At 38.0% G+C, this 21,147-nt stretch overlaps 1 protein-coding gene across 1 annotated transcript in view; it reads right to left on the bottom strand.

The window, feature by feature from the left end:
* Nucleotides 1–3,218: 3,218 nt before the first annotated feature.
* Nucleotides 3,219–21,147, bottom strand: part of GOLPH3 (golgi phosphoprotein 3) — a 35,044-nt gene continuing 17,115 nt past the window's right edge. The window contains exons 2-4 of the mRNA XM_052777156.1: nucleotides 16,628–16,759; nucleotides 10,480–10,594; nucleotides 3,219–7,166 (exon numbers count right to left, since the gene is read on the bottom strand). Coding sequence (XP_052633116.1) covers nucleotides 6,742–7,166; nucleotides 10,480–10,594; nucleotides 16,628–16,759 — 672 coding nt within the window. The 3' untranslated portion in view covers nucleotides 3,219–6,741. The remainder of the gene's footprint in view (nucleotides 7,167–10,479; nucleotides 10,595–16,627; nucleotides 16,760–21,147) is intronic.

The raw sequence follows: 21,147 nt of genomic DNA, 5'->3' as shown, positions 1-21,147 counted from the left end.
ATCCCTGTGCAGAGTAAATGAAAATGTGCCAGACATTTCTGCTGTTCATGGCTCACAAATCCTTAACCCTTGTGCTCACTGTCAGCCATATGTGATCTTGGCAGCAGGTCCTGTCCATTCTTGACAGAAGATAAAAAAAAAAAAAGAGGATACTTTAGTAAGATCAAAACACAACTCTGCTTCCTCTTAAAGGAAAATGTAAGTTAGCTTAAATGTCTATAAATGCTGTGTACAAATTTCCCTGCATGTCAGTGCTGTTCATACAGAAGGGATTCTGTATGTCTTTGGCTGAGCGTCTCAGATTTAGCTGTATTAAAATGCATGTAAATCTTCAGCTGGATCTCAGAAGGAAGCTCTCAATAGCTAGGGCCTAACATCAGGCAACATATTTGCAGCAAGGCGTTTATTAATGCAGTGAATTTAGCTCCATTTCCTGTTTGCAACATATCCAAAAAACAGACCTCAGTTGTTATTCCAAATGTGTTTATAATTGCGTTTTATTTCAGGCCTGTTTTATTTGTACATATTCCAGTTTAAGGAAGGTCACACGCACTCCCTTGTTTCAAGTACAACAGCTCACCCGCATGACATGGTGTTTTCCTGGATGACTGAAACCTTTGTGAACAGCTGGCTGTTCCTCTCCCACGCAGGCACAGGCACAGCCCCAGACACATCTGCAGCATATTGACTGGTGGGCACAAGCCAGCCCCCTCCATGCACAGCTCTTCAGTCTCCCCTGCCATGCTCAGGAAAACTCTTCGACCCCAAAGATCTCCTTGGCACACCTGGGGTGGGACCACTGGGAGAGCAACCTCCAAGGGAAGGTGGTCAGGTCTGTCATGGCTGTGATGGTTCATGGCCTGCCTGGATGGAGAGCAGCTCCCACATCACCTGAGAAGCAGCAAATCTTCCTAGCCTCTGGCCCATGGCCAACTCCAATTTCACCAGGGGGGAAAACACTAATTAAGCATGTATCCACACAAGATCTTTTCAAACTGTCATTAAGAACATTGCATAAGATTAATGGCCTCAGGAATCTCAGACCTTTCCAGGAAAGGAAGTTCCCTTGGACCAATTTTTGTTCAGGCACTAGCGTGATTTCTCCATCAAGGGCTCTGCTTACTGTCACAGCTGAGGTGGGTTACTGCAAGATTGCTGCTTGGAAAAACGATCTGGTTTTGCTGAATTCCTTCTGCAAGTCCTCTGAATACAAGGTCCAAGATTTTTAATGGTGTGTAGGCGTTGTTCTGTTTAGCATTGCAAAACTTATACAAGACTTAGCTAAATCTTATTTTCAGAAGTGACTGAGGTCCTCAGGAGCTTAAGGAGTCAGAGCAGGATTTTAAAAGCTGGTTGAGACATGATTTGGTTTCATATGAACTGACAGAAAACAAAGAAGGACCTATAAAGATGCCCTGGCAGTGGCAAAGAAAGCTTATGAACTGCCTGTCATTTTGCTTTACAACCACCAGAGTCTTCGCCTAACACCTACCTTCAAGATCAATCCCAGGGCAAAGGAAGAAAAAAATCCAAGATTTGAATACATGTACAAAAGGAAAGGGCAACAGATGATAAATCCTGAAGGACTAGTGCATTAGATGATGGCAAATCCTTTCTGAGCAGACATCAGATGCACTACATGGGAAGGAACTGAATGATGTATTGGGAGTCAGGAAAGCAAAAATGAAGAACTAAAATTTTAGTCTATTTTGCCAGGAAAACAGCTTATGTGATCACATTGTAAGTATACCTGCGCCTCTTTCTTCTCCCACTTATCCTTTTAAATCAAATTAAATAGAAGAAACCTTCCAAATAACTTGCGTGTCTACAAGTTCCATAAAAATAAATGGCCACATAGAGAAATGCGTTTTTGAGCTGCAACACAAACTCAACTCTTTTTTAACAAGCAGAGAGCCTAAAGAGGAAAATCACTCTTTTATATAATGCTCTCACTCTAGGAAAAACTTGAGTAAGAGATAGCAAGTCCTTAAAGCACTGGCTCCAGAACAAGATCTACTTACATTAGAGAACTGGTAAAATCACAATCCTCAACTGCAAGTCCTCTCTGCTGCATGGACAACAGCTTGCTTTTGAAGCAGGCAAAGAGCAGTTTCAAGGTACATTAGCATCAGGTATTGTTCACTTTAACAAACCACATGTTATAAGATGTAGCAGGCAGCCAGCTGCTTCCGTTCAGCCACCAAGGCAGCTAGTATTGACAAACCTATTTGTTGAAGAATGGGAGGTTCCTTGAGGCACAGGCAGGGAATCAAAGCAGAGGGGAAAGTGACTCCGAGACAGGGTAATGGAGAGTTAAGCTTGAGTTGACTAAAACTGAGAGCAAAAAAACGTTAGTAATAAAAAGGCAAGAGTGGAAACATCTAAGGTTGGAAATCAGTGCAACTCATTCATGAGCATTAAAGAGGAAGTCAAGAAGCAACAGGGAAAAGAGAAGAAACAGAGAAGACTGGGGGCCAAAGTCAAGAGAGAAAAAAAGCCAAAACAGCAAATTGTTTGGAAGTACAGAAAGAGAGGGTGGGGGGTGGAGCCAAAAGCTACTAATGATCAGCATCTCTTTCCCTATTCTTTTCTGCTCTTAGGAACCAGCTTTTCTTCTCACTCTTTCTACAGCAGCTCTTTCTCCTCCCAAGTCAGAAGGCATTTCTTACCAACAGCTTTTCACAGGTTTCATGATGCTGCTTTGTAGGCATGAGAAAACAAGACCCAATCAGAAGAAACTCCAGATCTTATTCAGAGATTAACAGGGGGAACGGCTCTGGCCATGCTTCTTCCCCATCCAAAGACCCTCCCCTCCTACCCAAGGCCACCTCCTACACACAAATCATAGTTTATATTTGACACTTACAAAGCACTTGACAGCATCTCACTTCCTGAGTAATAGTTGTATACATCAAGCATTAACCCAGAATAAATGAATTACTTTTTCAAGAAATTTGTATTTCTCTGAAGCTGGGATGCCTCTATATAGAAAGATAGATGGACAATAGGGGAAACTAGGGTATAACAGGCTTTGACTACCTGAAGCGCCTGAAGCCCAGCTGAGGCAGAACTTAGGCTCTGATGGAAATCTTAAAGTTGTTTCCCAAACTGGTGAAGACCAGAGCCTCAGGAAAAACAGGAAATTACTTAGCAAATGGGAAAAAAAAATTCCTTTAGGTATTGCATGCATATGATACACAGTAACCATTTGCAGCTCATAGCTTGGAAGGGTGCTTTATTTTGGTTCAGTACAGATTCAGTCCAGTTCACAGAGAACACATTAGTTAATACATATCTTCACTTTGTAGGAGAAATGGGCATGAACACATGAGCACTCAGTCACCAGCCTTTTATAGCCAAATTATGCAACTTTTGCCTTACAAGCATCATGTATGGCACACAGGTTTCACTAGCATCCCATATAGGAGCACTGTAACATCATCTCTAGAAACACAGGAGAGGAGCATATAAATCTCAAGGACGGTAAAACTACATATATATACTGCTTGGGGATTTAACTTTCAAAATCCTGGTTTTGACGTTAACTTGAAAGTTTGTTTTAAAAGAATGTGTCCCTGAATAATGTATGTTCGTACTTCAGGCACACATTCGAGTTCAGGCTATGGACAGCAGTCTTCACTTTAAGCAGCCATTGAGAACTGAGGACTCTGAGCAGACAAAACTGTCTTAAAACCAGGTCTCCAGGTCTCCGTGAGCTGCAGGAGCAGCTAATAGGAAGAAGGGTACCTGAATCTCAGCAGAACAAAGCAGTCTCCTATATTAACCATTTTATTAGAACCTGAAATAGCAACAAAGGCAAGGATGTTAGCTACATCAGTTCCTGTTAACCTACCAAACTTACCTTCCTTGTTAGACATAAGGTCTGGTAGCACTCACGAGGCTTTGGGTTTATAAACGCACAACATAGGACTGAAGACTCCAAACGCTCATCTATTTCCCCTGTACATCCAGGCTGATACCAGGTGGTGTAGCAAAAGACACTGTCGCTCTTCACAAAACCTTCATTACTTACATCAAAAGTTCTTTGATACACCCAGTACAAACTCTCCCCATCGCAGACAGAGGTTATATCTTTAAGCAAAATAAAGTTGATAAATAGTGTAGGCAGCCATCTTTTATGTGAAAAAATAAAAAAAACCCAAATCCTCTTTCTGGGGGGGATTAAAGGGTGACTTCTTTTAAACTATGTTGGCTGTAACGGTGACAAAACCCAAATATCCTCCACAGCCTGATATGAAACCAGCTGGAAAATGGAAAATACTCAGAGTGAAGATGAGAGGACGGAAAAGGGACTATGAAAGATACTTTCAGTCTGCAGCATGTTTCGAGTAGCTTTAGATTTTCAAAGCCATTTTAAAAGTTTTGTGCATTTAACTCGCTCCTGAATACTCTGCTATTTTTCTGAGCTTTCTACCTAATTATTTTCTCTCCTCTCAAAGAGCAACAGAAAATGAGAAAACAGATCACAGGAGAGAGAGAGAATGAAAGCAGTGAGTTAGCATATACTACCAAGTACATAAAGTATTCTATAAGCTGTCAAATGTAAAAGCAACACAGCAACTTTCATTTTTCCTCCACTTAAAGCAATCACGTTTTGAAATGTTTAAAAGAAAATGTCCAAAGTTCATGCCCAAGCTCCTCAAAGTTTTGAACACAGCATCTTAGAACTGAGAGAACAGTTTGTCTTTTTAGTTGTAAACCAGAGTTTGAAATATCTTACAATAAACTTTTAATCTCATTTTTCTAAAGAAACAGCATTTAAGAACTGAAAGAACAGTGTGCCTTTAAATGTTAAGGACCATATTTTAAAACCTTTATTAAAAAAAGGTTATATAGGTATGATGAATTTAAGTTGTATTTTAAAGTCAACTACTTATACATCTAAATGATTTAAAATGAAGTGCAAAATTGGAAGTCCAGTCACAGATGAGGCTGTAGTTGTGCTCAAGATAGAAGAGGTCTACCCAGGGCAGGCATAGCTGTGCACTCACAAGCTAACTCAGTCTGTCTCAGCCATGAATCCTGCAGATCTGACTGACACCGCTGATTAGGTCAGTTTGATCTACTTAATATAAACTCTCCCTTTCTAATAAGAAGGATATTAACTAAAGCTTTCTGTTAAGCAATAAAACCTTTCTAATTAGCAACAAAAAATAAAAATGACATACTTGCTCTGTTTCAGGCACTTTCAAGATCATAGTTTATTTACTGTAGGTAAAAAGCTAGTATACAGATTAAGGGATCCCTTAAATTTCAACTCTACAGTTATACACCATCTAGTATTCTTGCTCTGAATATTAACCAAAAAAGTTTCTAAACACCTGTAAGCCCCACTATAAATCTGCATTGTTATAAGGAAAAAAAAATATATAAATCAATGCTTAATTTTTTCAATGCATAATATTTACACTGTGAAACCAATGGGAGATAACAAGCAGTGGCAAAGAGGCAATAAATTTTAGAAAAGCCAAAGTTTTATATATTTTTTTTTTTACAATAGTGTGCTAATCAGCATAATTGTATATAAAAAATTAAAATATAGCAGAGCGTCCCATTACAGAAATCTGAACTACAGTCATTACTTGCTAACTGTTTACATGCAACACCTGCTAGAACTGACTTGTTTTTAAAGTGTAAAATAAGATTATGAGGTTTAAGAAACAAACATTAATTTGTGTACAAAATTAAATACTGCACTCAAGAATTGTACTGGTCATGAGCCTCTTCCATAAGCAGGGGGTGGGGGTGGGGAGTACAATGATAGAAAATGGTCTCTTTCCGTACACTAATTATCAAAGGCAATGCATAGACTGAGAATACCCGGATGGCAAACTTTGTAGACACTGGAAACAAACAACTTTCACATACATGCTCTTTACAGGAGGCCTTTCCTCCCATCGAATGGCAATGGCTGACAGCAAATAAGGGGCACCAGGTGTACAACTAAGTAGATCTTGCAAAATACTAAGATGGGGCAGTTGTTAATATACAATTTGAACTATATATACAATATAATGGAATGTATCCCATCCCAAAACTGGTTTATGAAACAATTGGACCTTTCTATACTAGCCTTGACTCAGCTATCGTTCTAATGAAAATGTAAGTACACAAAAGACTTGCATGAGAAGTAAAATTTGTGGGACATTTTACAGGAACTATAGGCAAAGCTGCTTAATGGCATTTCTGCTTTTAAAGTAATTTTGTTAGATATAATTGAAACATCTGTGTATAAAATGTCCTGACAGACACTTCAACATGGAGCTTTGGTGATTTTAAAAGGCCCTTTTTAATCTGGTATGAATTGTAATGCAGAAGTATTGATGCATGCACACATCTGTGTCAGCTGAGACTAGTGATCCAACTGCATGCACATTTCCTCCTTGAGGTGCTTCCCATGTTAAACCACTTCAATAACAATAAAATGAAAAATAGATTAAAAAAAAAGTATTTCAGATAACTCAAACTGAATAGGAAATGGAATGCCAATATGGCAGTAAAACCTTTTTCTGTTGCTTTTAAACAGGAAGGTCTCTTGTACCAGCAGAATCCTGTATACAGATACACAGAGAAGGAGGGAATACACCACTTATAATTCCCATTAAACAAGAGCCAATTCATCATGTGAGAAGGTACAAATTACAGAAAACATGAATAGTCAATAGAAGAGAAACAACTGGTTCACATGAAAGAATAGAGAACACTTCAGTCTGAATGCAGTTATTTTGTGAAAGCTGCTACAACAGCCCACAGAACCTCATTCGTGTTGGCTTTCATACATTCAACCTCAGGGTCTAAATCCAGAAGCTGCCGCACTCTCTTTGTGGCTAAATCATACTGCTCATCCAAAAGGGGGGCAAAAGCGTTCTCCAGAACATCTGAAGCATGGGCTAAATAAACGAGTGCCAGCAAGCGCTTGTCCATGCGGTGAGGATCATTCACCCATTTGTCAAGAACTGCTTCCTGAACCTTCTTGATGAGGCGCTGTTTGATATTGTTGTTGGTGAGAGGGTGTGTAGTCATGTCAAAAAGAAGGAAGTTCTGTTTCTCTGTTGTCAGTACACCTTTTTCCACTAGATTTTTAGCTAACCGTTCACGGACATTTCGCAGTTGGTAGTGCAACTTCAGTGGGTTCCATGTTTCACCTAAAAAAAGCAAGCAAAAAACCCAACAGTCAGGCAAAGTTTAAGTTGTACTATTACAGTGATTTCCCCGCTCCCTGTGGTGCAGAATGAGCTGTCAAATTCATATAGCTGACTATTACACTAAGATACTGTGCTAATGTCACCATTTCTCTGATCTCTGACCTACCGAGATATAGGCATAGAGACAGAGACCCTGAAAGCCTCCTTGGAGGAACTTCAGTGTATGTTTAAAGTTTGGACGAAATGCTAGCTAAGCCACGTCTTGATTAAGGATATGACAAATAAGCAGTCTTGTACTCAAGAAAAAACAACCAAACAAAAAACAAACCAGTCATGAAGAAAGAGTTTACTTTTAATAATAAAAACAAGCATCTCCTCCAATCTTGTGCATTTGTCTGCTTCCAGCCTTTTACCATTTCAGAGACTGGAAGAAGTGTCATTGCCTGCCTTTCTGCCACAGCGACAAGCTAATGCACACCTACCCTGTGCATTTCTCTTTCTTCAGGTTTTCATTCTTCTCTCCCTTCCTGCCCCCACCAGGCAAAACAATGACCATGCACTGTGTGAGCACAGGGGTGTGTGTACACATGAGCACTTGTTGGGCAGGGGCTTTAATGTTTCTATAAAGATTATTTCTGATGCTTTTTGTTAAGGTAAGAGAACTGGGCCCTTCAGAGTGCATAACTGTGTGTGCATAGAGGAGGGAATTTAAAAAGCAGAAAATCAGCATCAACAGCTACTGATAAAGCTAAAATTGTTAAGCACTGAGAAACCCACCTTTGCTTAAGAGTTTACTTAACAAGCGAAAAATTTCAGGTGCAGCCTACCTAAGTATTTATCGTAAGTATTAAAATCCCCTCCTGATATAAGAGAGTCTATGCGTTTTAAGAGGCAAGAGAACAGCATTAAGTATTTCTTATATAGATGGGGGTTTTCTATAAATTATATGAGAATTTCTGTATCTATTTGTTTCTGTCTCAGAAAGCTTCTTAAAAATTCATTGGTTAACATACAATAATAATAATAAAAACCTCAGATGACTTTAAGGTTTCTCCTACTGTGATGGAGAGTGACATACACTGTATCCAAGTAACAGCCAAGTTAAGTAAACAAATGAGGTGACACCAACTGCATAGTGAAAGGCAGAGAACCCACCTAGGCCTGAACTACCCAAGTCCCTGTAGGTCCCACACCTCATTGAATGTGATTCCCCAGCTTGACCATGAATGAAACTATCACACACACACAGACACAAAAGGTAGTTTTCTTACAGGGTTTCACACGGCAAAGGCTATTTCCTAGATTTTTCTACATTTGTTAGGTGGATGTAGCTATACAGTAACAAAAATCAGTACTGTGGTGACACCTTGTGACCAATCTCCTCAATTACACAGACACTTGCTTGTCCAAACACAGACAGACGTTACATCTACAGGAAGACCTGACATTTTGATCCAAACTTCTGTATTCCCTACACTTGCTTCCCTTAGAGGCTATCTTATAAACAACATCACCCTGGTAAACAACATCACCTTACACATCCATATAAATATTTCCATGATGGCTTTGAACTCATATGTACTGTAACTTCATGCAGCATTCTTCGCATCACTGGTAATTATGGATAGAGTAGCACTTTCCCAGGATCAGGCCCTAAAGCAAAATTCTAAAAGAGTTTATAAAAAAAAAAAAACCCAAACAAAACACCAAAATATTTTTCTTCAAAGGGCAGTCCTCTAAACCATGGGAAATGCAAAGAAGCCTAATGCCATCCAAGAACTAGTCATTAACAACCATATGTAGGTTAAAATGATTGATCCAAGTCTTAGCCACAGCACTGACAATAACTATTCTCCCAGAGCCAAAGCTCAGCAAGGTCAGGAAAACCTTAGCTTAGCTCAAAGAAAACCTACAACATTGTTCATTCATTAGTTGACCTTTTTTGAATCAGTACTAACTTGATGTACTCCGCACTGGGAGAGAAGGTGAAAGGTCAGCACAAATTATGTGTTTGGGACAAGAAAAAGGAATTGTTTTTGCAGGCTGTAGAAGTGAAGGAGAGCTGAGCAAGAACTGTACTGCAAGACCATGCAGTAGCCATGCCCCCTGCTGACAAGGACTGCTTTGTTCTCCTGTCTCCCCCCTCTGCCTGACAGTCAAGGAGCAAAAGGGGAGAGATGGCAAGGACAGGAGGAGTATGAACTGATGTGCAAGGAAGGCAGTTTAAGGTGGTACAGGACGAATGGGAAGAACATAATGAAAACAAGAAGGCAGAGAAAGGTGGAGAGATTTCACTCATTTTTGAAACTCTTACTTATCGATTGTTAAAAGTAACAGATTTAGACAATGTCAAGTCTCACTACTCCCTACCTTCCAGAGTCATGTTGCTGACAAAACAGTGGGGTTTTTTTGGCACTGTTTGTGCAGCTAAGTACAGCTCTGATCTACTCCAAGGAAGATGCATTTTATGTGTTTTGTAAAACCAGACAAACCCTGATGATGACTTCTGGCTACTAAAAAGAACCCAACAATCCCCCCCCAAACCCACAAAACCCACACAAACCAGCAAAAGAATAAACACACTACATGTTAAAAGACAGTCATTGTTAATTTCAGTTTAATTTATGCAACCTGAGAACAGAACTGGTGGCCAGGTATATGAAAAATGGTAACTGCAACTGTAAAGATGAAATCTAATTGACATTTTTTTTCTTTTTGCAACATCTTACTAGCTTTACAGGAAGAGCTGTGTGCAAAGTAGTCATCTTGAAGACTTTGTTTTGAACAATGAGAAGTATCTGACATTTGAAAATATTACATTTCTCCAGTTAATGGAAAGAACTCCTGACTCTATTATTTCTTTACAATTAATGGCCAAATTATCCTCAATTTTTACAACTGAGCAGTGAGCTCCTTATCTCCTTTCTTTATCAAAAGATCTGAATACTGAATCCATACACCTATACTCCAAACTTCCACTAATCCTCATTTCCAATTACAGAGAAAGTCAGTTATATCTCCAGGGTGCAGTCCTGATTTACTTCAGAGTCAGTGTAAGGCACCTCTTCCACAGAGTTGAGATGTCCTCTGACACTTCCATAAAGATCCCTTCTGTACCAAGTTAAGTCAAAAGCAACAGTTACTTGTATTTGATTAAAGGCTACAATCAACAAGAGACTACCCTAGAGGAAAGACTAATTAACATTTTTACATACTTTCTCCCCCAAACCCTCACAGTATAATCTCTAGTGATGCCAGATAATTAGCTTTATTGGGGGGGAAAAAGAGCAAATACATTATGTCCAAGGCTTACCACTAAGCAGTTCAATCCAATTTTGTACTGTTTCGGGAGGCTGGGTCTCTTTTATGTGTTTCAGAGCTTCATCAAGCAGAACATCCCCTGTAGGAGCATCTGACTTGCAAATCACCTAGGACAGAATAAAACACAGTCAGTATTTTGACTTAATTCATGTACCATAAACATCCACAAATAGAAACTGGAAAAACCTACCTGTTATCAAAACCAAGAATATGCAACTTTACAAAAATACCCAGTAGTTAAAAAAGAAAACAAAAACCAACTATCTAGGATTTTAATTACAGAGCTCTGTTAAGTCTTAGGTTATCTAGAACTTAAATTAACCCTAACTGACTAAAACTATAGTATTAATAACATGCTTAATATCTGATTTTTTAAGAAAGATAATCCTCTAAGCTTCTCAGGTCCTTTGCTTCCTCCCCAAAACAAAGTATACTACAGTGTTAAATTACTCTCTGATGGCTATTTACTGCTTCAAGTCAATTTATTCAAAATACTGCAGTTAAACAATTAGGCCATGTGAAATTAAGAAATCAATTACAAACTGAAAAAGCAAGAAAATTGTTTTCTTCTTACATATATTCATGGATAAAAATAGGTTCAAGACAACTCTAAGTTTTATAGCTCTGACGAACACATTGACCAGCAACACTATGTTCCATTCACTAACAGTTAAAATACATGTAATAGGCAAAATATGTATGTACTAATAAATCCCTTAATATGCAGTAATAAATGGAGTATCATTTAAGTTTGTTATTAAATAACTTCTAAAATGACTTGAGCTCTTCCCTCAAGAAAGCACGAGAGCAACAAAAAAAATCATTCACAGTAACGTAATATAATTTAAGAATTTGAGTAACTGCTTGTTTACCAGTATAAGTAGTTATATAAACCACATACAAACACAATTTTTTTCTGGTTAGAAAAACAGAAGCAAGAGAAAACAAAAAACATACAGATTAAACTAGCCCAAGTCAATATGTTTGAATAAAAACAAAATAACAACAATAAAATCTATATTTCTTTAGGAAAAGAATGATTACTACAGTTTCAAAGCTATTTACGAAAACAATTACATCTGGCAATTTAAATAGTTTTACAATTTAGCACTTTCTAAGCATCAGGTAAAAAGATAGCAGGCAACTGACAAAAACTAACACATCAACACAATTCCACATATACAAGAAGCAGCAGGTGAAAGCTCTTATTTTTTGTAAGGCTTCACAGTAGTGAGAACAGTGTCTTAAGTGTCCTGTTGAAATACAAGTTTAGTTCTGCTCTGTAGTTATAATAATCCTTCCTACAAACAATAGAGGAGTACAATACATTTTCATATTTCATCTATAGATGACAATGAAATGAGTTGCAATGGTAAGACAGCTTCAACACTGGCAAGATGATCCCAAACTGGAGATGTGTACAAAGTCAATGAGATTAAATGAAAGAGAAAATTGCTGGAGAGATCTTTGTCAATACCTAACAGGTCATAGCAGGAATACTATTTCCAATGTAGATGGTATATAGAAAGCACAGAAACTAAGATTTTTTAATAAAAATCAGCAAGAATGAACCAGTCCACAATGCCAGGCCAGAAAGAACAAAGTTTGGTTAGATCTAAAAAGAAAGACAGACACACATTTTTACAAAGAAGGTATCAAAGAGTAGTTTAGGGTGCCTACTTTGGGAAAAACAAAAGCTACCAGCTTATTCTGGAAATACAGAAGATGCAGGATGTACTGTCGAAAACTTCACCAGGCAAACTCAACAGCCAGGGAGCTGCTGAATTACATTCAGTGGAGAATTTGAAAACTAAACATGTGCCAGGGTGGGACCAGAGAAACCTCTATTACTACATCAAGATTAAAGGGTCTCTTGAGATACTGTCCAGGTCTCCATTTTGGGGAGCTGGAGATCACTCCAACCATAAACCTCAGACATTTGGTTTAAAAACACAACTACATTTTAATCCAGACAATCCGTATTTGAATCTAAACACACAACAAAGCATATTTATCTTTCTGATTTACAAGCTTACACTACAGCATCACTCAAAACCTCTATTAACTGCATATAATGACACTACATATCTTCCAGTTTTATATCAAGATTCTGAAATTTTGGAAGTTTCTGTTTTTTAATTATACAGGAGCATACTTCAAGTCATGTTTTTAAGCTGCTAGATTGCTGCTATTAATAGCCACCTTTCAGATATTCCTCCAATAATTAGCCTAAAACCATTCAACTTATTTACCTTTACTTTTTTTAAAATTGACATTCCAGCAGTATTTTAGTTTCTTTGAAGTGTACTATATGATTAGTTTCACAGTAACCTTAGTTACACTGGATCACTCCAGCCTACTGCAGTTGGTAACCTACTACTCACCATCTCACTTTGACCAGTAAGATGTGAAGTCATCTTTTTGACCAATTTTATTATTAAAAAACCAAACCAAAACAAACAAAACAAACCTCACTGAAGAGATGAAAAATGCTTTTAAGTCTAGGATACATGTAAGGTTTTTTTTTAAAGTTCAGAAAACAGCTTTCCTTGCTTATTTGGGGTTAAATACTTTTTCCTACCACTGCAAAGAAGTTTAAGAAGCTAGCCTGAATATAATGCACCGTGACAGTATGAGGCTAAACATAGAAGCATTTAGAGGAAAGAGCTGTAAGGAGCATAGACTCCCCCATTCAACTCAGTCAGGACTCCATAAACTCGTGTGAAGCCACAATGCACAGCAATTTTGTTTTCAAATTTACTGTTCTTTGCAGCCAGGCATAGAGCACTGTTTCTTCTTGCTTCTCTGCTACACTGAATATTCACTGCATTGATTCTTCTGATTGTCCTTCCCCTCAAACAAAAGTATTTTTGTTCTCACTTCCATGGTATTTCTCTTCCCCAACCCTTCCCAGCACATGGAAACAGGCAACAGCAGAAGCCCAGCCACCTCTCTCCTATCTTCATGGATCTGTTCTTTTTTGGATTTATTGATGAATGTTTCTTGGCTAATCTTCAGAGTCATAACAGCACAAGAAGAGTGGGAAATGGAGCGGGCTGGGGATCTGATGAGTTGAATCGCCACAGAAGATTAAGCATCTACAAGGGGGAAATTGTTTTCTCTCTAACAGAGGAGCTAAGGTAGAAAAAGCAGCTAAGATTATGGATCTTCAGAGATGATGGTCCTTAGCCTTATTGCAAAAAAAAATTCTTTCTTTATTCCAATTTTTCAGTGATTTATCAGGTACTAGATTTGCCTTGTATCCAACTGCTGAGGAAATTTAAATTATACAGAATATTTAGTTTGTATTTTCCACAATGCAGCTTTGCAATTAAGTAATGCTAAAGATTAAGCACTTATTGTGTTGATTTTTTAAGTAAAATTCATTATTAGTTTTAATACAAAAATTCACTCATGCAAGAATCACTCAGAACTGTCAGCTATAAAATACTGAAGTAAATCTGCCAAGAATTTGTTGGGGTTTCTTTTGTTTTTAAGAACTCTAATGATTTGGTTTGCTTTCTGAGACTGTAAGGCAGCATAGAGTATCATTTTCTACCTTCAATAATCACTAGTCTTAGAAATTACTTTATTTATATGTAACCTTCAACATTCACTTTTTTGTTTCTCAAATTGATACCAGTAGGTAGAACTCCAAAATGATGCAATGATTACATACTCTGAAGCCAAATTTATGATGATGTTGCAACATAAAATACATCATATTGATTTTCAAAGTTTCATTAACGTCCATCAAGTCCTTGTCTGCCAGTTACTTGGTCTCATTTGTCTCTCTATGGCATTCAAGCATGGATTTAATGCATCTTGATCCATTCTGAAGTTCTGTCAGAAACTGCAAAAAATTATCAACAAAGATCTACCTGATTTAAGGCTTGAAGTAGCCTTGCAATGTAGCTAGCAATGTTTTAAGTCAGCTGTATGACCACAGCCACAGTTAGCTGGTTGTAAATCTGTCCTACTGCCCGAAGAACTAGTTCTACCCTCTTCTTGTCCTCACCTTATTGCTTGTGCCAGCAGTCTCACTTGTGCCCCACCTGATGAATGTGATTCAAGTAAAAACTAAACTGATCAAAGCAGCGAATTAGTTTTCAGCCAGAGGGGTTACCTGACAAGGCTGCACAAATGCTAGTAACAACCCAAGATAAGCCTCTTCATAAAGACAGGACTAGCCTTCTCAGCTGCAACACAGGCTAAAGCGACTGAAGCCTAAGCTCCGCCCTTCAAACCATGGCTTGAAGATACAGGGCTTTGATTCACAAATCAAAGCTTTGAGTTCTAAGGAGATTTTACCTTCCCACAAAATCCGAGGATGGACCTGGGGCAAGGAGGAAGAAGGGTTAGCCTGAGAGGCAGAAGCTATAGAAAATGGTATTGCCACTGAATCACAACCTTGGATGCAACTCGACAGCTCATTCCACTCACTAAGCGCAGTATTTAATTCACAGGGAAAGCTGAGGTCAAGGGGAGCAAAGCCTGCAAAAGGGGGACAAGGAGAACACTTCGTAGAGTTGAGACACTTAAATCTGGCCAACACAGAAACAAGACTGAAATTTGGCGTTAATGCAAAACTTCAAATAAGGTACAAAACAACACAAGTCATTCATGAGAATGATTTCTAAATTGAGAGAGGTGGTGCAGGGGGAGAAGAAACCTCATGTATATCAGCAATTAGGGATTTTATTTGCAAGAAAATACTTAAGCAGAAACCAATCTTCAGCTGAATTTTAAATTAAAACCTTTTTCATAGAACCCTCCTGCCCACAAAAAGAAATCTCAATTGCCTTACAACAGCAGAAAGAACAAAACCTTTAATATTGGGTAGCTTTTAGATCTCCTTAAACAAAAGGGGGTGGGAGTGGGGGAGAAGGAACAACCACACCTACCCACCCTCAAAACCAGACGATAAAATTAAAAACCAACCAACCAAACACTCCACAAAACAAACCACCACAAAAGACGACAATAATTTTGCTTGTATTCTTTACTGAAGATATGCACAAGTTATTTTTCCATTTTCCTAGAAAAAGAAACATAGTTTAAATTTCAGGTAGAGACAACTGACAACTTTTGCATAGAATGAAAATAACTGCTAAAGAACATTCCTGAATGCCTAAGGAGCCAAAAGCTTTGGAGGAAAAAAAAAAAAATTGTGCAAACTAATCAATGCTGAATATGCTTAAATGAAGCTAAAAGAAGCAGGAGCTGTTTGTCTGAACAGAGGTTTGATTCTTTAGAAGAGGAAGAAGCTGGGAGAAGGTTGGGGAATTTGTAAGCTTTCCTTTAAAAAATTTAGCAAAGGATAATATTGACAGGGAAACGTGCCATAAAAGAGAATGTTTTCTATCCACCACAGATAAATTTGACCGTTTTCAATAAGCTTATTTTACAAGTATCCTCTAATGCTGATGAAGTAAAAATTCTTCAAACAGTGTGACTTCGCACATGTTGTACAAAGGAAAAATCCAGCAGCAAAAGTAATAAATTAAGGCCTCAAATCTTCAGTCTAATTCAATAAAGGACCTTAAAAACTTGCCCCTCTTAAAGGTCAGTTGAGTACAACTATATTAACACACCTTAAACTCAGCACAGTTTTGTGTTCTCAGGGGCCCACAGTACAAGGATCATTTCCTCTCCATGCATTGCAGGCGCAAACTGCAACATGTGTACACCAGAATTAAACCAGTGGCTTGCAGGATACATCTGGCAGGCTGTCAGTTAGCCATTCCTTTCAGTCTGAACCCACATCTCACCAACATTGCAAAAGCCAGTTCCTTCAGCAGATTACAACTGGTGCTGCTGACTCTCTGCAGTAACTGCTGCCGCCGCACCCAGGCCAGAGCCACTGCCAACTGTTTGTGCAAGGTTCCCAACAGCAGCTGGAGCATGTCAAGAGAACAAACAGGAGCAGAGAACAAGTACAGAAGATTCTTCCAAGGCACTTCAGCTCACCATTTAAACACTTTTAACTCTGTGCATCTAACTTGGGTTACTACTCAGAATCCCTATCCCCATGTAAAGAAAGAAGTAGTCTTTTTTTCTTACAACCAGTTGTAAATTATAGCTACTGTATTGCCTGGAGCATGACATAAAAGTAAACGTGATCATTTTCCTCCACTTACCTTTCTTGTTAATAGGCTTTTGCGCCTCATTCCACAAGCCTCTAGCTGAAGACGCCCCCGCAATGCCAATTCAATTAACATACAGCCACGCAATCCTGAGGAGATGCAATCATTCCAGAATGATGTGTAACCCTGTGAAGAATGAAAGACAATAAGATATTTCCATCTCTACCTGAAAGCCAATAGAAAGAGAGGCTTACTACTTCTCTAAGCAGTCCTCCTGCCTTCATACACTTTTGAAGTAGCACCACTTGTCAACTACCATTCCTGTAATGGAAACATGAAACAGACTCATCCCCTATTAGTTTTGACACTTAGCCTCTGCTCTTTGAAGAACAGGGAAACCTCAGGACAGTGATGAAAAATGAAACAGTGAGATATCAAGAACTGTGAGATATAAAGTGTAGTTTATACGTACAAATATAAAGTGTAATTTATACGTAGTCAAAATAAACTTACTACATTTTTAAGACATCAAGTGTTTGGCATTACGGACATCACACAGGCTTCTCTGAGCTTCCTGAGAAATATTAACATGATTTTACATCTATAAACAATATGGCTCTGATAAAGTACTAGTACTTGTAAATCAATATTAAGTAAAACATGGAGTGTACTGGAAACATAGATGTGGCAATCAGCACAAGCCACAGAACAGGTTTTTTTAGCTGGAATATAGTAAACCAAAAGACAAAAGCTTTCAAGCAAATATTTGGAACAGCTACTATTTTGTGATTTAAATCCTTTGAAAACATGTATTTTTAAAACTTGATGCAAATTGTTCTTACATGGACTGCAAAACTGCAAACCACACTTACTCCATGAACCACACCACATCTACCACGCTTCTTCAGCTGTATTTCTCCATTAACAGCTGTTTTCTTAAATAGCGGAACAGAGCATTTGACCCAATACGTTCACTCAATATCTAGAAATACATATACTGACTTTTGTACTCCACTGCTCAACAATTATGACGAAAAAGTCTTACAAAAAGGATTCTATTTTACCTACAGAGTAGCCAACACAGTTTTTGCATGGTTTTTAATATTTAAGTATCTAAGACAAAACAAACCATTCTGAGAAATACTTTGTCTTTTGAGAAATGACTGCAGAAACACTTGGTATGATCCAGAAAGACCTTCCAAAACTCCTCTACTGATTCATCTCTGAAAATACTTACTTTGCGATACTTTTCTCTAAAGTGCTGCAAACAAGAGAAAGAGGAAAAAGAAAAAAAAAGCACTCCCTTTCCTAAAATTTATCTTAACCAATAACAAAGACTAGCTTAAATCAAGACCAATTCAATTTTGTTCTATTTGCAGCTAAAAGTTGCCAATGTATAGAGATACAAGACGCACATATCTAAGTCCACTAAACTTACAGAATAGTCCCCAACTAATGCATGCCATTAAATATAGATTTCCAGGAACATGATATCTGTTTACATTTAGCACTCAGCTGTTTTCAAGAGTTGTATTATATAGATGACCCATACTTCTGGAAAGTGTACAAAAGCTCTGAATCCCTAGAAAATAATTACTGAAATATGTCACAGGTATTTATGTGAGAGTCCATAAATATAAGGTTGGGAAAGCATTTGAGAAGTTAACTTATCAGCCTTCTACTTAGAGCTGATACTTTGTGAGTATCAGCTACTCTCATAAGTCAGCCATTCTGTAAACTAAGATTTTGGTTGGCAACCAGACCAGACATTTCTTTGCCAAAACATAGAAGACAAGGTGCAGTATTTGCTTGATTTAAAAAAAAAAAAAGGGAAAAAAGGAGATGAGTCCTACATTCTACTATTTCCAATCAAATAGTCTCTTTACACAATGATTTTTTAAATCAGGCAACACATATGCAAACTAAAAACCTATTGCACAAACTTAGCATAGTGGCACAACAAATATACTCCTCTTTCTATTCACAAAAAGTCTTATATTATTATGCAAAAAATTAAAGTGCTAAGTTTTTTCCCTTTGTTTAGTAATGAAAACTGAATTTATTTTTAAAGTGGGTATTTTTCAATGAAGTGACGTTAACTACACCGCTCCAGGCAGCAATTACCAGATGTAAACTCCTCTGCTCCAGCAGTCGTTCAACACACATGGCCACAGGCTGCAAAGAAACAGAGGATCATAGGATAATTCAGGTTGGAAGAGACCACAGGAGATCTCTAGTCCAACCTCCTGCTGAAAGCAGGTTCAGCTATGAAGTCAGGTCAAGTTGCTCATGGTTCTATTCAGGCAACTCTTGAAAACCCCCAAGGATGAAGACTGCACAACCATCCAACAGTTTTTAATCAAGTGATCCTGAAAGGCAGCTCAAAAAGATTACATTCTTAATAAATGGAACTACTTGCTCTAGTGGGTCAGATGACATTAAAGTCATGAGAATGTATAACTGCATCACCACCTTTTTTTTCTTCCTTTTCTCTTTTTTTTTTTTCCCACACTCAGAGTTTGCAGGTGGTCCACTAGAGAAGGAACATCATATTTCAATACACAGAGACTATACTGCTATTAATGCAGTGAGGATTGAGATATTTTATAACAATTGGTGTCATTCTGAACATTTCTCAATCCATTAAACTGTTCTTTCTAGATAGTTCAGGCAGATGGACTGCTGGTTTTTGGCACTTACTGCAAAGACGTCAGACAACTGAAGGAATCTTCCCAGAAGGTCAGTATAGCACACAACAGTCTAACTAAATCATCCTTTAAATTAACTCAAACTTCCTGGTGTAACTGAAAATGAGTAGAAGCAGACATTTATCTTCGACACTACAAACAGCTTCTTGACACCTACTTTAAATGGCATACAGCATAACTAGAAAAAGGTGCACAAAAAATAAACAATAATGCTCAGCATTATAGAACTACTACCTAATAAAGAGGCTACAGATGGACAGTGAAGAAAAGAGGAGTGAAAGGGGTAGAGAAAATAGTAACAATATATGGGGAGGGAGAACAGCAATATAAAATAAGGTACTATTTGCACAAGAAACAATTATTTTTTCTTCTTCCACAGACAAGGACTAAAAGGTGGTAAATTAAGCTAGCTCACAGGTTAGAAAAGTCAAAGGCCAACTTCTTTTCTACATTTCTATTGAACTGTTTTTACAGGAAGGCAAAAGTAAAAAAAAAATCCTTTAAAGAATTAGTTAAATTCATAGGAGATTGATAGTGAAGTTTGACAGACTAAGCAATAGATCTGTAAACCATGCATGGCCTGGGAAGCTCCCACCCAGCTGAAATCAATGCACTTTGGAGGAGGAGTCTTTATGCTGGGCACACCCATTCCCTGAACACAGCCTGGCCATTGCTCCTTACAGGTTATGGAATGAGATAGGGATTTGGTTTGACCTTTTAACACTATTCTTACTGTTATTCCAAATACCTAACGGTCTCAAAACACTTAGATTGAAGATCAAAGACCACTATTTATAGATGCAAGTCATTCCACTATTTAATGCTCTTAAACAGCACTAGTTTTCTCATGAATACACCACCAAATATTTTTACTTTATCCATCTTCCTACAAGTTTTTTATCATTTTATAAACATCCTAACTCAGTGAAGTACTTATTTCAGTAAAGTTGCTAAGCAGGGGGGGGGGGTGGGGGGGGGTGGGAAGTCTTACAAGGCAGGAAATTATTTTAGCTGACAGCAATCACACTAGAATAGCACATTAAGCTATGAATAGCTTGCAAGACAAAATTTTATATCTACATTGATTCAAAGATCAAAAGAATGTTTACAACTGTCATGTTTATTTACACAAACACAGCACAAAAGCTTTTTTCATCAGAGCTGACCTAGAAATTTTCAGGTAAAAACTAGTTTTGCTAAACAAGCATAAAGGGAAATGAGAATAAAGTATGTAACAGAAACTTGTCACTATATTAACTTTGAAAGCTCAGACTTTCCACACAGGTTTGGCAAAGCACAGCGCTAAGTGTAGTATCATCTTTCTGTTTAAAGAGTAGTTTATCCCAAATCCATGGTCATTAGGCCATTTCTCTCCCACCACCTCCTCTAGCACTTGCTGTCTCCTCTTCCCATGCCCCTTGCCCAACTTCCAGCTCACACAGGTCTTTCTGTTCAGTTAGCCATTAATCACTTGAAACTCTCATTTATTAAATAGTCCACCTCCTAACAATGGCCCTGTGCCTCAGTGTTACCCAGCTTACCTTATCTTCCACTCCCTGCTTTTACCCTACCTCTTTAGCTCCATTTCCCCATTATCTGAGACACCCTCTCTCCTACAGCAGCCCCCTTCCCCACCTCATCTTACTGTGACATGTAATACATTAACTTACCACCTGCAGGTTTATAAAGATCTAAATTTCTGTGACCCTAAAACTTCCTTAGATCTGTTCACACAGATGGTGCAGATAAGATAGGAAAGCATTTATACTCTATTTGGTGAGCAGCCATCTTATTCTTGTCTCCGTTCCAAGAGATGGACAAAGCCATGTGATACATTAGCAGACATACAAACAAGTAATCCTTACT

Source organism: Harpia harpyja, chromosome Z (genome assembly GCF_026419915.1).
Source record: "Harpia harpyja isolate bHarHar1 chromosome Z, bHarHar1 primary haplotype, whole genome shotgun sequence".
Lineage (NCBI taxonomy): Eukaryota > Metazoa > Chordata > Aves > Accipitriformes > Accipitridae > Harpia > Harpia harpyja.
This window is presented reverse-complemented; position numbering and strand designations above follow the sequence as displayed.